General features: G+C 47.7%; 1 protein-coding gene across 1 annotated transcript in view; it reads right to left on the bottom strand.

Moving 5' to 3' along the window:
- Positions 1–11,969: 11,969 nt before the first annotated feature.
- Positions 11,970–16,719, bottom strand: part of LOC147676821 (uncharacterized) — a 318,542-nt gene continuing 313,792 nt past the window's right edge. The window contains exon 6 of the mRNA XM_086945235.1: positions 11,970–12,185. Coding sequence (XP_086801361.1) covers positions 12,072–12,185 — 114 coding nt within the window. The 3' untranslated portion in view covers positions 11,970–12,071. The remainder of the gene's footprint in view (positions 12,186–16,719) is intronic.

Genomic DNA, 16,719 nt, shown 5'->3' with positions numbered 1-16,719 from the left:
AAGCAGGAACACCTGTCATAGAAGGCACATCAAGGATTACTCCGCCATCCACCTAGGGGAATAAAACACTAGGCGGAGCTTGTAATGCCTAAACCTGTGGGCATCCAACTTTAGGCACAAACACATTGAACACAGGGCCTCAACAGCATATCTGGAATCAACCAGTACTGGATAACTACTCAGCCCAGGACCTGCATGAAAGCATGAGGGCATCAACATTAGGTATCGGTCTCATCACCTTAGGCCAGGGAGATGACCATCTCATCAAGTAAGTAGGTACCTTGTATTCAATAAAACCGTAGGCATACACATTACAGTGTGACGTTAGGCATTTAACCCTGAGCATGTCAACACTGGCAAGTCAAGTCAAGTCAAGTCAAAGGATTTATATAGCGCACTACATACCCGTAGGGTTTCAAGGCGCTTAGGAAGGGGAAGGAGAATTACTTGTCAAAAATCCACGTTTTAAGTTGCTTTCTGAATGCTAGGTGGTTCTGGGTAAGGCGAAGGTAAGCGGGGAGAGAGTTCCAAGTTTTAGCAGCCAGGTATGAAAAGGATCTACCTCCCATGGTGGTCTTGTTGATGCGAGGTACAGTGGCGAGGGCTTGGCTGGAGGAACGTAGATGGCGGGAGGGGGTGTAGAAGGACAGTCGTGAGTTGAGGCATTCTGGACCGATGTCGTAGAGTGATTTGTGTGCGTGGGTAAGCAGTCGGAAAGTGATCCTCTTATTGACGGGTAGCCAGTGGAGGTCTTTAAGGTGACCAGAGATGTGATTGTTGCGTGGGATGTCTAATATGAGTCTGGCTGAGGCGTTTTGGATTCGTTGGAGTTTCTTCTGGAGTTTTGCGGTAGTACCTGCGTAGAGGGTGTTACCGTAGTCCAATCGGCTCGTGACCAGAGCGTGGGTGACTGTTTTCCTTGTATCGGAGGGGATCCAGCGAAATGTTTTTCTGAGCATGCGAAGAATGTTGAAGCAGGAAGAGGATACGGCGTTGACTTGTCTGTTCATTGAGAGTGAAGAATCCAGGATGACGCCTAGGTTCCGTGCGTGGTCTGTCGGGATGGGTGCTTTTCCGAGGGCTTCCGGCCACCAGGAGTCGTCCCATGCAGAGGGGGATGTACCTAAGATGAGGACTTCTGTTTTATCTGAGTTTAGTTTCAGACGGCTTTGTTTCATCCATTCGGCAACTTCTTTCATTCCTTCGTGTAGGTTGGTTTTGGCGGTGCTGGGGTCATTGGTGAGGGAGAGGATCAGTTGAGTGTCATCCGCGTACGAGATGATGTTGAGGTTGTGATGGCGTGCGATGGCCGCGAGGGGGCTCATGTATACGTTGAAGAGGGTGGGACTGAGTGATGAACCTTGTGGAACGCCGCAGATGACTTCAGAGGCCTTGGATTTGAATGGTGGAAGGCGGACTCTCTGGGTTCTTCCGGTGAGGAACGAGGTGATCCATTCAAGTGCTTTTCCTTGGATTCCGACGTTTCTGAGGCGTTGTAGAAGGGTGCTATGACAGACCGTGTCGAAGGCTGCGGAGAGGTCGAGGAGGATGAGGGCGACTGTGTCTCCATTGTCCAGTAGAGTTCGAATGTCGTCTGTTGCTGCGATGAGGGCGGTCTCAGTGCTGTGTTTTGCTCGGAAGCCAGATTGTGAGGGGTCGAGGGATTTGTTGGTTTCGAGGAAGGCGGCGAGCTGGTTGTTGACAGCTTTCTCGATGACTTTGGCCGGGAATGGGAGAAGCGAGATGGGGTGATAATTTTTGAGTTCGGTGGGGTCCGCTGTGGGTTTTTTCAGAAGGGCGGTGAGTTCAGCGTGTTTCCAGTCTTCCGGGAAGGTGGCGGAGTTGAAGGAGCAGTTGATGACGTCTCGGAGGTGCGGTGCTATGACGGAGTCTGCTTTGTTGAAGATGTGGTGAGGACATGGGTCTGTGGGGGATCCTGAGTGGATGGAATTCATCAGGCGGATGGTGTCCTCAGTGGAGATTGGGTTCCAGTCGTTAAGGGTGTTCACGGGGGGAAGATGATCAGCAGATGGTGGGGTGGGTTGGTTTCCGGGTTGGTTGTCAAAGCTGTTGTGGATGTCTGCAATCTTGTTGTGGAAAAATGAGGCTAGGGAGTCGCAGAGGGTTTGAGAGGGGGTGATGTCGTTGGAGTTGGCCGAGGGATTGGAAAATTCCTTGACGATGTTGAAAAGTTCCCTGCTGTTGTGGGCGTTGTTGTCAAGTCGATCCTTGAATGCTGTTTTCTTGGCTTTTCGGATTAGTTGGTGGTGAGTGCGGGTGGCGTTTTTGAAGGCGTCCTTGGTGCTGGTGGTTGGGTCTTTTTTCCAGGCCTTTTCAAGGGAGCGGCAGAGTTTCTTGGACTTCTTGAGATCATCGTTGAACCATGAGGCCTTCTTGCTGCCAGGTTTGTTTTGACGTTTTTTCAGTGGTGCTAAGGTGTCAGCGGTGTTGGATAACCATAAGGTGAGGTTGGCGGCGGCTTCGTTAGCGTTAGAAGAGAGGGCTGGGGTGTTTTGGAGGAGCGATGCGGAGATTTGGTCCGTGGTGATTTTGTTCCAGTTCCTTTGTAGGGTAGGTTGGAGGTGGATGCTGGGTTTTGGTTTGTTGTAGGTGAAGTGAACGCAGCTGTGGTCAGTCCAGAGGAGGTCCGTAGTGTGGTTGAAGGAGACATGGTTGCTGGATGTGAAGATGGGGTCGAGTGTGTGACCTGCGATGTGGGTGGGGGAAGTGACTAGTTGTTTAAGTCCGAGGTTGGCGAGGTTGTCCACGAGGGTGGCGGTGTTGCGGTCGTTGATCCTCTCGAGGTGAAAGTTGAGGTCTCCCAGAAGGATGTAGTCTTTGGAGGGGAGCGCGTGTGGGGAGATGAAGTCCGTGATGTCTTCACTGAATTTTGCGCGGGGTCCTGGTGGTCTGTAGAGGAGGGTGCCTCGGAGTGTGGTTTTGGGGTCGATGTGGATCTGGAAGTGAAGGTGTTCGGAGTTGGCGAGGTTGGCGTCCGAGCTGGTTGATATGCGGATTGATTTCTTATGGACGATAGCGATTCCTCCTCCTGTGTGGCTGGTACGGTCTTTGCGAGTGATCTTATAGTCTTCAGGGATGGCAATGGTGATGTCTGGTGCGGAGGAAGCATTCATCCATGTTTCCGTTAGGAAGGCGACGTCTGGAGAGATGGTGTCCAGTAGGTTCCATAGGTCAATGGCGTGCCTGTGCACCGAGCGGGTGTTGAGGAGGATGCATTGTAGTTGGTTGGGGTCGGGAATCTGTGGTGTGGTCGTAGCGGAGATGTTGACGGTGCCGCTGAATTTGCAGGAGAAGCAGGAGAAAGGTCCATGGGTTTGGCCAGGGGCGGCTTGGACGCAGTTGGGAGCGCGACCGGGGTTAAGGGCTAGGAGGGTTGTGGCATCGTAGGTAATGCGGGGGGGCAGGGAGGGACGGGGGCCAGGGGGTCTGGCGCTGGGCGCGGTCCAGGCGCGGACGGGCGTAGACGGGCTTACCTTTGGCGCACCTTCGGCGCGGGTTGGGCGCGGTCGCTGCGCGTGAACGCTGCGCGCGGGAAGAACTGTCATATATGGATAGTGGAGGGGGAGGGGCGAGGGCGGCTTGGCTGGGAGGCGGGGCGGGCTCGGGTCAACACGAAGCACAACAACAACAGCTACAAAATGGAGGGGGGAGTCGAGCAGGGCGCTGGGGGGTATCGCGCTATTACTTTGGCAAGAAAAACAATGGTGCAAGCAGGCGAGGTGAACACAATGCGGTTAAAGGCACAGTTGAAAAATGCAGCTCAGTTCTATGAAACCGGCAGGCAAGCGAGGTTGAAACAATTAATGAAATGGCAGTGCAAATATGCTAGCGAGCTTAAAACAATTAATTAAATGGCGCGAGGTAGAAACAATTAATGAAATGGCAGTGCAAACAAATATGCTAGCGAGGTTACAACAATTAATGAAATGGCAGAAGCAGCGTGGGTCAACGATACCGCTACACGGTGGAGAAGCAGAGGAGCGACCACTCGGGGCAGAAGCACAGAGGAATCACATTATTCCTGAGCAATACCATGGGCATCCAACACATTGTGCACCTCACCACTGCATACATTAGGCTCACTTAGGCAGGTAAATAACATCTGCAGGGGCCCCACAATCCTCCTGGGTATAACGGCCGGGAATCAGCATAAGATCAACCAAAACATCAGTATACATTGGCATCAAATAACATTAACAACAGGGGGTACCTTTAAGATAGACTCGGCCCACATTTAACTTGGGGCATCAATCCTTGGCATGAGCAGGTAACTTTCAGTAGGCAACCATATGCACCCCTATTCTTCTAGGCTCCCTTAGACATTTCCTTCACCAGGCTTCCGTAATAACTGGGGACCTCAGGGCAACCCATACAGCAGGGACCTATATCTGCAATGGGGGATGATGCTCTCCACCCCAAAATATTCAATAAGAGCAACCTGCTTGCGCCTGTGTTGTCTGGTAGGGCAGTTAGGTGCAGGAGAGTCAGGGCAGGTCAATACTTTTGGAGCCCAAGTCGCAGGTGCCCTCTGCCAGACGGGGCACCTGATAAGGTGACACAGTCCCCGGGGCGGGCACCGGCAATGTACCCCGTTGCCCTCTCCAGCCCTCCACACAGTCTGAACAAGGCCCCACTCACCGGGCTATTCCGGGGCTCTTCTTTCGCCTCCTGGAACTCCTTTCCCTCAATGCTGGCGCGGGGAGCATGCGGGGCACTCTCTCACTATACGAGAGCCCAGCGGAAGTCAACTCTTCCCCTCTGCTCAGGCTCTCAGGTGCTCCTCTTACTCGCGGGGGCACATACAGGTGGGGCAGCCTTGCGGCCGGCTTGACTCGCGGGGCTCTCCTTTCACCCGGGCCCCGCCTGCACTTCCGCAGCCTCACTCTTAACGTTGGCAGGGCTCCCTCTCCACACGGAGCCCTGCAGGCGACGCGCTACCCTCCTCCCGGGGCACTCACCGGCGGGCTGGCCTCCTGCTCCGGTCTTTACCAACGGGGCTCCCTCTTCACTACGGGAGCCCCGCGAAACACCTCCGGCTGATTTCTTGCTTCACCCGGGCCCCTCCTCTCTCACGGGGACACAGTGCTCTCGCAGGAGTCTGCCTCACTCCGGCGGACCAGCACAATCGGGGCTCCCTCTTCACCACGGGAGCCTCACCACCGCAACTCCGCCGGAGCTTCTTCCGGCCTCGTCAGGCTGCCCGTCCGGCAGCAAATTGCTGCACGGCCCTCGGGGGCGTGACCGTGCAGGCCAATCAGTGAGCGGCGGGTTGGGGGTGGGGCTGGTGAGCTCACCGGCGCCCCAGCCACGTGATGCTGGCGCTCTCGGCTTTGGGGCCTGGCGCGGTCCACTCCTCACTCCGGCAGCCCTCTCCGGGCCACCGGGGCCGCCGCACCGATGCCCACAGCGGGGGTCTCCTCGACGTCGCGCCGGGGCGATTATACCCGGCTATGTACAACCGGCGCGAGGCAGCGCCAACACTTCCCGGGCTGCGGCGGTGAGGACGGCCGCAATAAGGGGTAGGCTCCCTTTTATTAATTATTTATAATACGGCAAGCGAGCCAAAACGAGGGTAGGCTCCTCCAGCGCTATTCCCCTCACAGTTCCTTCAGGTCACACAGCCCCAGCGCTTCTCTTCCCACAGCGCTTGGTAGGCAGTCCAGGGGCAAATTATCTGAGGCAGGTCAGCAACACTGGGATCAGCACGGCGCTTTAGGTTTATAGCGCTTAGGGGTACAGACAGTCCCAACCATCAGCCTCAGGGGCACACTCCTCAGCTCCTGGGCGCTTCTTCCGCGCAGCGCTTGCGTGGTTCAAGGTCCCACCCAGTGTCAGGGACCTATGGGGGGCCCTCCTTTGTCAGGGGCCCGGAGGACAGCGGAGGGGGGGGGGGTTTGAGGGGTGCAGGGCCCAGCTCACAGGCCCATGTGGCGGTAACACCTCGCAGCAGGTCCCCTCACGTTCCTGTCCCAGCTCTGTGTGTCTGCATGGTGGCCCTTCCACCTTACTTATACCTGCCTCCCAGGCACTGCCAGCACCTTCTAGAATGTTGGCAAAGCTGGCCTAAACTGGCTCAAGAGGAGGGGGTGAGCACCCTGGGTGCCAGGCTTTCCCTCCAAAAGCTAGGGGTGACTGGGTACCTAATGACTAGACTGTTAACCTCCTGCAGTCCGGTGGCACACACATAGCCTGGGCATCCATTTTAAAAACACAGCATTTCACCAGGGTACATTTTACACCATGGGGGAAATGTACAAGTCCTCACACCATTACATGACATTCCATAGTAACTAGGTGTCTCACACCACACATGGCCTACACAGGTTTATTACCATGGGGGAGACATTTCAGATTAAGGGGGCAAAAGCGAATTTTTGGGGGGGAAACGGCCAAGTCCAACACACACTGACTGGGCAAGTGCACCCACTTGCCAGTCCCTAAACCTTCCCATATCAGTCACCCCTATGATAGGCCCAAGGGCAGGGAGCATTGTAAGTATAAGGTAGGACAAGCCCTGATGTGTGTGGCATGTCCTAATAGTGAATTACAGCCATTTTCGTTTTCACTATTGCAAGGCTACCTGTTCTTCATAGGCCAGAATGCTCTATTACGGTTATTACATTGTATAATCCACTGTCTCAGAGAACATGGTGTAAATTCGAGTTTAGTATACCTGAACTCAAAATGATAAAATACATCTTTTAGTGAAGTTGGTTTTAACATTCTGTGTTTGCAAATGCCACTTTTAGAAAGTAGGTATTTGCTTGTCTAACCATTCAAACCTGCCTCTGCTAGGTTGTGTATTCCTTTGTCTGGTTTTGTGAGTGACAGGGCTTGGGGATTCCAAGAGACAGGCTGAGACACCCAGTGGTGAATAGAGAGATCTGCATCTAGATGGTAGGGAGGAGTTGCACCTGAACCTTGAATAGGGCTGTGCCTGCCTTCCACAATGCTGGCTCGGACCTCCTGGGGAGCAGCTGATGTCTCTGCCCAGCACAATGAAAGAAGAGAAGGAGTCCTGCAAACAAAGTGCTCCAGGACTGTACTTCCCTTCCACAATGCTGGCTCCACCTGATGTGCCTGCCTTGCACTTTGAATGGAAAGGAGAAGTCTGTTAAACAGAGTGCTTCAGAACTGGTTTGGACTGGGCAAAGGCCCCTCTCCCCTCAGAGAACAAAGGATTTGGGGGTATAAATATTGGGACCCTGATTCCATGAAATTAGATCTTTTTTGGACTACAAGCAGTAACCTTTACTCAGGAGAGGAACCTGAAGAAACTGAGGAGAGACTATTCCCAAGCTGAAGTGCTGCTTGGGGGAATGGCCTGCAGTGGTTGCCTTACTGCCAAAGGAAGGAGAAAGGAACTTTGTGTACTTTGCTTTCAACTTGTGAAGGATCTTCAAGGGCTTGGAAAAGAGCTTGCCTCCTCCTGAAGTCTCAGGGACAACAGATTTCACCCCCCAGCTCCCCAGAGTTCTTTTGGAAGTGCCTGATGCTGTTTTGGGCCTTCTGAGGAACTGCGTGTCGCAAGGAGCTGGAAGCACGACTTAACGAGAAGAAGCGTGTCGCTGTGTCTGCCGTCGCAACTCTGAAGGAGGGTGTCGCCGCTGGAACTGTCGCACTGCACCGCATCAGAGAGAAGCATGCCGCAACGAAGAGGAAGCGCGTCGCCGTTGCTGCTGCTGCTGGCGCAACTCCGAAGGAGGGTGTCGCCGCTGTAGCTGTCGCATTGCACCGCATCAAGAGAAGAATCTCGCAATGAGGTCGGAGTGTGTCGCCGTCGCTGTGCAAGCCATCGCAACTCCGAAGGAGGGTGTCGCCACTGGAACTTTTGCACTGCACCGCATGGAAGAAGAGCACCTCGCATCCCTGAGAAGGGCGCCGCCATCGGAGCTGCTGCAGTCGCATCGTGGATGTCGCCGCTGTAGTTGTTGCACCGTGCGTAAGCTTCACGCATCGTGGGAGAAGAGTGTCGCTGCTGGAGCTGCTGCCGCCGCATCGCGGTATAAGGGTGTCGCCGCTGCAGTCCACGCATCGAACCGAGAACTTCTCGCATCCCCGAAAAGCGGGCCGCATCTGGAAGATCTTCACGTCTTTGTTTCTTGGCACCTGAACTTTGCCGCATTCCCATCGCTGCGACATTGCTTGTCGTGGAAGCGCAACGCAACCTAAGGTACATTGACGCAAAGTGTTGCATCTAAAAACTGAACTGAACTAAGCTTAATCTACCATCTTAAAGTAACCGTATTGTGTATTTTTGTTGTTTATGGTCTTGTGGTAACTCTATATAAAGTTTACATATTTTTTGTATAAAAACCTGTGTGGTGTCCATTTGTAGTGTTGTCACTGGGTTACTGTATGTGGTCACAAATGCTTAAAACACACCGCCTCTGAGATAAGTCCTGTCTGCTCATGCCAAGCTACCAAGGGGGTGAGCAGGGGTTATTTTAGGAGTGTAATCCCCTTATCCTGACTAGAGGCGAGGGTCCCTATTTGTCAAAAGTACCTACCTGTGCCAAATAGAGATCCCCAAATTTAACATTGTGGTATTGTTTATATTGGTTATTTATATTTTTGGTTTATATTAGGTTTTGGTTTATATTTTGGATTGGACAGCATTAGGCTTAAATAGTGTGGTATCACAAGGATTTGCTTTAAATATATGTTGTATATAGTTTTTTATTTATATGTTTATATATAATTGTTATGTGTTTGTGTTGTTTGTATTTATACATGTAATGTAGTTTTCTATGTGTAATTATGTGGTTTTTATCATATGTATTTGTGTATATTTATGTGCTGTCTTGTGTCTATTATTTCAGCCCTGAAGAAGTTCTTTTGTGAAGAACGAAACGTGTTGGCTGATGTCTGACTGCATGCTTTATTATAAAGAATAAGAGAAACCTAAAGGACTTCATAATTAGCATTTGGACTTCTTTTCCTGGTGCACCTTCCATTTTCGTAAAATTATTACGAGATAACAAGTTACTAGCCAAACCTGAAAAATGCTTTTCGAGAAGGAACTCTGTTGATTATTAAGGTTATGAATTGCTTTGAATAATCTGAAGGTTCGAGCTATCCTTGATTGGCCCATTCTTTCTTCCCTAAACGAAAACCAGAGTTTACTAAGTTTAGCAAACTAATATTGCAAGTTCATCAAGGGGTTTTTCAAACTTGTATTACCTATTACTGATCTGCCAAAAAGAATAAACCATTTCAGTGGTAAAGATGCTACTGCGGCCTTCCCAAAGCTGAAATCTGAATTCATTTAAGCACCTGTTCTACAGCAACCTGATATTGTCAGGCCCTTCATAGAGGAAACAGACCGTTCAGATCAGGCTACTGAAGCATTCTTGATTCAGCTGGACCAAGATAAAGAAGAGCATCCCATCGCCATTTACAAAAAAAAATGAAAATTCTCTCCGAATGAAAGAATCTATTCTGTCTTGGTAAAGTAACTTTTAGCCATCAAGATAACCTTTGGAGACTGGACAAACTTTTACTTGGCCTACAACAGTGAGTAATCGTTTGCACAGTTCACTGGAATCCTCAAATATTTCAGCACGCGGAATGCCAAAACGTAGACAAGCTTGTTGAGTGTATTCCTTTTGACGCCATGATTTCTTCTTCACTTACATTCTTGCATCTGAAACCCTAGTAGCCCACTCTCCGTCTAGATGTTGTCCTGAAAATGACACTTTCCAAACATTGAAAAAAAACTTAATCACTGCTGTAAATTCCACATTTCTTGAGTCAGTTCGACTGGAGATTAGTTGTGTCAGTTTACAAACGCAAAAAAATATCTCCCAATTTCAGGAAAAAAATATAAACAGGCTGATTTTTGTCAAAGGCAAGCTTTTCATTTACATTTCCATCAAAAAGTTCCAGAAATATATATTGTAGTTGTGCCATGATGCACTAATTTCTGCTGACTTTATTGTAGGTTTGCCTCCATCTGAAAACTGCACGACAATCATGGTCAAAATAGATTGACTGAATACAACTTTTGAAGAGTACTTGAAGTGTTATATTTCTGCTACTCTAGACAAATAGAAATCCCTTATATCAATACTGAGTTTGCTTACTACAATTCAATCTATACCTCCACCAGGTGTATTCCTTTTTTGCCTTAACTGGGTTTCATCTCAGTGGCTTAACATATGTCCCCGCAGCCCCGACAGGGCTGGGACGGGGGCCCTTAAGCTCCAGGGCCCCCCTTAGCACAGTACACTTGCCGGAGAGCTCCCGATTTAGTCCTGAGGGGGCCCTCCGACGAACCTAGCAGGGTGGCCCTCTCAAGTTTCGGTACAGCAGTGATTCATCCCTGAACCCTTCCAATTCTCTTGGAAAGGGGAAACCCTGTCCCTGTAGTACAAGACGCTTTAAAAAAAATGAAGAAAGGTTCAGGAAAAAGTGCTCTGTAATTTACAAATTGCTAATGACAATCAAAGATCTCAGTCCAACCGACATAGATGAGCTGCTCCTACTTTAAAAATAGCCAACAAAGGGGCGTATTAATGGCCCTTGCGTCACTTTTGTGCAGCCGGTGCATCACTTTTTGTGATGCACCAGTGGTGTATAAGATGCACCATGTTGCACCATATTTAGAAAGTGATGCATCTAGGTAGATGCGCCACTTTGAAAACCCCTGTGCCACATTATACCTGCGTCAGGTATAATGTATGCAGGTGGGGTGTTCCGACGCAAGAAGGGATTATAGAACTTGAGCAGTGAAATCTATGAGATTTCACTGCGTCACTTCTAGGACGCAAATGCTTCAATATCTTACACCTGCCTCATGGCAGGCGTAAGACTGACGCGGGCACATTTAACAAGGGACTTGTCCATGTGTAATGACCCATTGCTGGAGTTCTGGCGTCACTTTTTTGACACACTCCAGCAATGGGTCATTGTTGTGCCTACAGATACATGTGAAATACTGACGTATCTGTAACTCCTTGCGACATGATGGGTCATGCTGTAAATATGACGCATCATTGGTGTCGCAAGGAGGGAGCAATGAATGGTGACGCATCGCTGATTTCTCGCAGCGATGCATCACTTCTCATAAATGAGGGCCAAAATCTGGTTGTTCTCTTTAAATCTAACACAATCCATTTGTTAGTCTAGCATCTCTCCGAGACATTATGCTCCTTTTGAAATATTCAAAATATTAAATCCTGTCACTGTACGGATAAAACTTTTTTCCTCTTGTAAGATTAATTAGCCTTTTCAGGTTTGCCACTTAAAACCTTTGGCTTTATTTATGAAGGCTTTGTGCCACCGGTACGTCACTTTTAAAATGGGAAAAAGTGACGTACTGGTGGGGTGGCACAAAGAATTCATAAATAAGGGCCCTTATATTTGCCATAATTATGCGAAGCGGTTACCTCCTCCCATATCGGTTGACTGCCAAGTCCAAGGAATTTGTTACTCCCATTATTCTAAGGGGAAGTTACAACGTTAAAAATGAAGTTATGGTTACAAAGCAAAACCTAAAAACCACTGAACATCACCAGTTATATATCAATTATTCAGAAAGCACTAAATTTGTGAGAAAGAACAACATTAACAATCCACACAATCCTTTTGAGGAAATGTTCCTGTTCCATCCCTACTAGGGTTTGCAGTGACTGGGTAAAAGAAATGCTATTTTAAGGACAGTTTTATTTTTCATAACACTTTGCCTAACCTTTTGTAATGTTTCATTTCTCTTCCTTTCGTTTTTTCACTCTTCTTCTTCTAAGACAATTTTCCATGAGCTGATTAGACTGAGAATCTCCATCAAAGGACACGTGGGAAAACTGTTGGTTAAGTTCTCTGTACAACTGTTTGCCCTGCAGATCAAGCATTTCCTCACACTAGCACACGTGGATACCCATACACATAAGCATAATAACTCACTGCTCAACTACACTGGAAGTTAAGAAATCATTGTCAGGTCTCATAATATTAAAAGATGCTTTATTCTGTGACATTTCAAATAGTGGGCAGTGAACCACATCAGCTTCTTCTTAAGGTCTTTCTGATCTTGAAGGCAGGTTGGTTTTTCACCAAGGAATGGACTTTCCTTCCCAGTCCAGCAGACATCCATTGTCCTTTTCAGTGAGATGGCAGAGAACATTCAGGATCCCTTTTACGCTGTCTTGTGTGGTCAAGGAGGCCTAGAAAAGGGCACACAATGTTTATTAGTGTTGGTGACAATGCTGCTGTAAGGTTTCGTTGAAACTGTTATATAAAACGCCTTAGTATTCATCCACAGTTTTTTGATTTTTAATATGCAGGATGAGTACTGGTCCGATCCCTAATAACTTAAATTTGTGATGAGGTAACTCTATTTGTTTTCTCTAGGTACATCACAAACGTCACACTTGTTCAATAGTTACATCATAAGCTGCCTGCCTGACTTCAGTGGCATCATACCTACCTGCAGTGATATCGCCCACATCCATAACCCTCTCTTCCTATAATGATAGGGCAGTGATCTAATCAACCTCTTAGGAAGTGGGGACACTCTAGCCTCTCTGAAACTTATATCATAATACACAATTCCAGTGGTACAGAAAGGATATTAGGTCGCTAAAGCATACAAGATAAATGCTACATCAATCAATAGCTTAGATTTCATCAGCCACTTCCTTAGTTGGTGGATTCCTAGGGCCCTATTTATGAGGCCTTGCGACAGTTTTGCGCTTCCGTTGAGTCACTTTTGTGACGCATCGGCAGCGTAAAACATGCCTCCTGTTCCACCCTATTTACAAAGTGACGCATCTAAGCAGATGCATCACTTTGTAAACTCCTGGCCTACATTATACCTACGACAGGTATGATGTATGCAGGGTGGACGTTCCCACGTAAGAAAGCCTCGTAGAAGTGACCCAGTGAAATCTACCAGATTTCACTGTACCACTTCTAGGGTGCAAATGCGTCAATATTTTACGCCTGCCTAACAGCAGGCGTAAGACTGACGCAGCCCCTTTCACATGGGGCTTGCCCCATGTGAAAGGAACATTGTTGGAGTTGCGTCACTTTTGTGACACACTCCAGCAATGTGTCACTTTTGCATCATACAGATACGTCAGAAATACTGACGCATCTGTAACTCCTTGCGACATGATGCGTCATACAGTAAATATGATGCATCAATCATGTCGCAAGGATGGCGCACTAAGAAGTGACGCATCGCTGCTTTCACGCAGCAATGCACCACTTCTCGTAAATAAGGCCCCTAGTTTCTCAACTATTGGAAGTGGTTCTGTTTTTCTGTGGCCTCTATTACAAGTGCCTTGTTAATTAACAATAACATCTGGCTGCACAGAGTTCGCAATTACCAACCATGCAATGTTAGTTACACCCAGGAATGTCATCAGTGATACAGATGACACCATTGTTTTTTCCACTGATCATGTTCGGCAAGTCAAATCTTTTGGTGCAAAAAGCACCTAAAAACCGTTATATGCCTCATTTTTGCAGGCTCTACTTGTAGTAGGTGCTACACTTCACGCCATTAAATATCAAATCCTGGGGTACTGGATTTAACTGTTTAGCACTGTGTGAACAGTAGAGAGAAAAAGAGTGCCATATCTACGAATCAGTCACTCTATTTTCTCTCCCTGCGTTGGCTCACTTTATACTGCAGAGTGCCAATGAAAACACCCTTACATTATAGTGCAGCGGTGTCTGCATTGTGGTCAGCTTAGTTTTCATGCAGGAAGGTGTCACTTCCTGCACAAAAAACTATGCTGAAAGGCAATTTTCTCTTTGCATGTAGGCTGCAGAATGCAGCATGCATGCAAAGAGGAAAACACAAGGAGAAATTAAAATATTTCTCATTGTTGCTCCAGTCACAGGGTGACAGAGGATTTTGGCAAAAATTCATGTCTGCAAATCAAGGGTTTGTGTCAAAATCCATGGGTGGATGCATTGGAGAGCCAATGCACCACCTGTGCAACACGTCCTTGAAGCAAAATAACACAAGGCAGCAAACTGCGCTGTGTTGCGCTACTTTGCGTTGCAACGCACCTCAAACTGTGATTTGCATTGGAATACCAACCCGGGGGCTTATTTATGCGCCCATACGTCACTTTTGCGCCATCGGTGCATCACTTTTTGTGATGCACCAGCGGTGTAAAAATGCGCCATGTTGCGTAATATTTACAAAGTGACGCATCTAGGTACTTTGTAAACCCCTGCGCCATATTATACCTGGGCCAGGTATAATGTATGCAGGGTGGGCATTCCGACGCAAGTAAGCCTCGCAGAAGTGATGCAGTGAAATCTACGAGATATCACTGTGCCACTTCTAGGATGCAAATGAGTCAATATCTTACACCTGCTACACAGCAGGCGTAAGACTGACGCAAGCACATCTGAAATGTGACTTACCCTTGTGAAATGCCCCATTACTAGAGTTGTGTCACTTTTGTGACACACTCCGGTGATGCGTCATTTTTGGGCGTACAGATACGTGAGAAATACTGACGTTTCTGTAACTCCTTACGACATGATGCATCATACTGTAAATATGACGCATCACTGGTGCCACAAGTAGGGCGCAATGAAAAGTGACACATCGCAGTTTTCAGCGATGCGTCACTTTTCATAAATGAGTCCCCCAATACTTTGTGTTGTGCCTGTGTTAAAAAAGTATTTAAACCCATAACAAAGTGTAGGTAAATGTGATGCTTTTTAGTTCTTTCCAGGAACATTTGTGAGACTGAATGAGTTTTAACGTACATTTAGCTATTAGGATTAGTAATACTAGGAACATAATTATGGCTAGTTTGACAGCAGGATTTGAGGCTTAACTACTGAGCATTTCTTTCCAAACTGTTCAAGAAAACAATGCATTGTAAGTGCTCTGGTCCATCAGAATTGGTAAAAAATATGCACAGGATTTAAAGTCAATGTTACAGGGGTGTTGGCAGTAATTCTCACTCCAAGAATGTTTCGAAATTGGAAATGTTGTGGCAATTGGCTCAGTTTTGTAATGGGGAAATCATATTGTTCGAAATGGACATCAATTAAGCAGATTTGCACAAGGAAACCCTCTATTCAAATCTCTGAATACTTTTTGAGGAACATTATTGCAGAATATTTACTTGCCTCATTTAAAGTCGGTGTGTGTCCCGTCAACCCAACTGGTCCGCAAGCAATATGTGTTCTGTTCCCCCTCAGGCCAGGCCCGAATGCAAGATTAGGAGATCCACGCATATGGCAGTTCCATTGAAGGAACTTATTCTATACAGACCGAGCATTTGTTTTTGCAGAACAATATAGCAATAGCTTAGCAAACACAGGGGCATATTATCAAGCAACGGAGCTAAAATTATCGCCGCTTTAGCGGCAGAAAACTGCAGCTAAAGCAGCGATAATGGGCTTGATAATATGCCCTTGTGAATTCCCATTGAAGCCCATATTCTGGTGTGAACATGAGCTTCTATGGGAATTCTCTACAGCATATTATCAAGCCCATATTGCCGCTTTAGCTGCAGTTTTCTGCCGCTAAAGTAGCGGTAATTTTAGCTCCGTTCTTGATAATATGCCCCACAGAGTTTTCTTCCTGTGTGTCGAGATCCTTGCGCAATTTCCCAACCAAGACTGCCTAGTCTCTCATGTTTGCCATGGGTAGGAAAAATGGGGATGATCTTTCCACCCTCTTTAGGCCCCGATTATGAGTCTGGATGGTCATGGACCATCAGACTCGCTGGGGCGTGGCATTGGCAGTCTCCCGGCCGCATGATTATGAGTTGAGCAGTCATACCACCCTTGGACCGCCGCGGCTTCCAGGGAACCTGTGTTACGGTGGTCATGAGGACACAATATGCTTGGCAGGACTGCTGTGGTCCCACCAAGCATATTATGAGTTTCCTCTCCACCGCGACTTTTCAGTCCATGCCATGCAGGAACTGTTTTTGGCGTTCTCATTGCGGCGCCTGTTTTTCAATGCACCGCCATGGGAACACCAAACAAAAGCCTGCCAGAGATGGAAAATACTCAAAATCTGGCAGGTGGCCTCAACACAGGATTGGCGGTGGGGCAAATCCAGCGCCACATCGGCAAACTCGCAATCAGGCCCTTAGGGTGAGGTGACCGCCACTATGACACGAAAGTCAATGGTTTACACTAGTATAGCCGGCTGAGGATCAGCTTGTGAAATTTAGCTATTTCCCGACCTCTAAATGGGGAGGAAGGGCCGGGTTTTTGACACAACAGTGCATTTACCATTTTATCGTGGATGCACCATTGCACCAAACTGTAAATAATCCTTTATACGTATCTTGAAATGAACACAGATACACATATTAGTTCTATGTCTATATTGCTGTCTAGTTTCTACAATGTTATATTGATTCACATTTCCCAATATCCAAAATTATGCAACACTGCACTGATTTGTCCAAATTCAAATATGATGCAGTAAAGCATCTTGCCACCTTGCTTTTGGAACACACATTAATGCATACAATTTCCCAGTTTCCACTGTGTTGTACTTCTGACCATTTGACTGATTTGCTTTTTCTTTTTAGCAGTGGGTTTTTGTTACAGTGTAATTCACACTGTAAATGCACTTCTGGTAAGAGCTTTCACACTAAGATTGAAACATGTGACATACAGATTTCAAACACAATGACTTGAAAGAAAAACGAACAGGCAATTTGAAGAAATGGCAAAATAAAAGTGACTTTAAAAAAGTAA

This window comes from Lissotriton vulgaris, chromosome 12, assembly GCF_964263255.1.
Source record: "Lissotriton vulgaris chromosome 12, aLisVul1.2, whole genome shotgun sequence".
Classification (NCBI taxonomy): domain Eukaryota; kingdom Metazoa; phylum Chordata; class Amphibia; order Caudata; family Salamandridae; genus Lissotriton; species Lissotriton vulgaris.
Note: the sequence above shows the minus strand (reverse complement) of the source record. Positions and strands in the feature narration are given on the sequence as shown.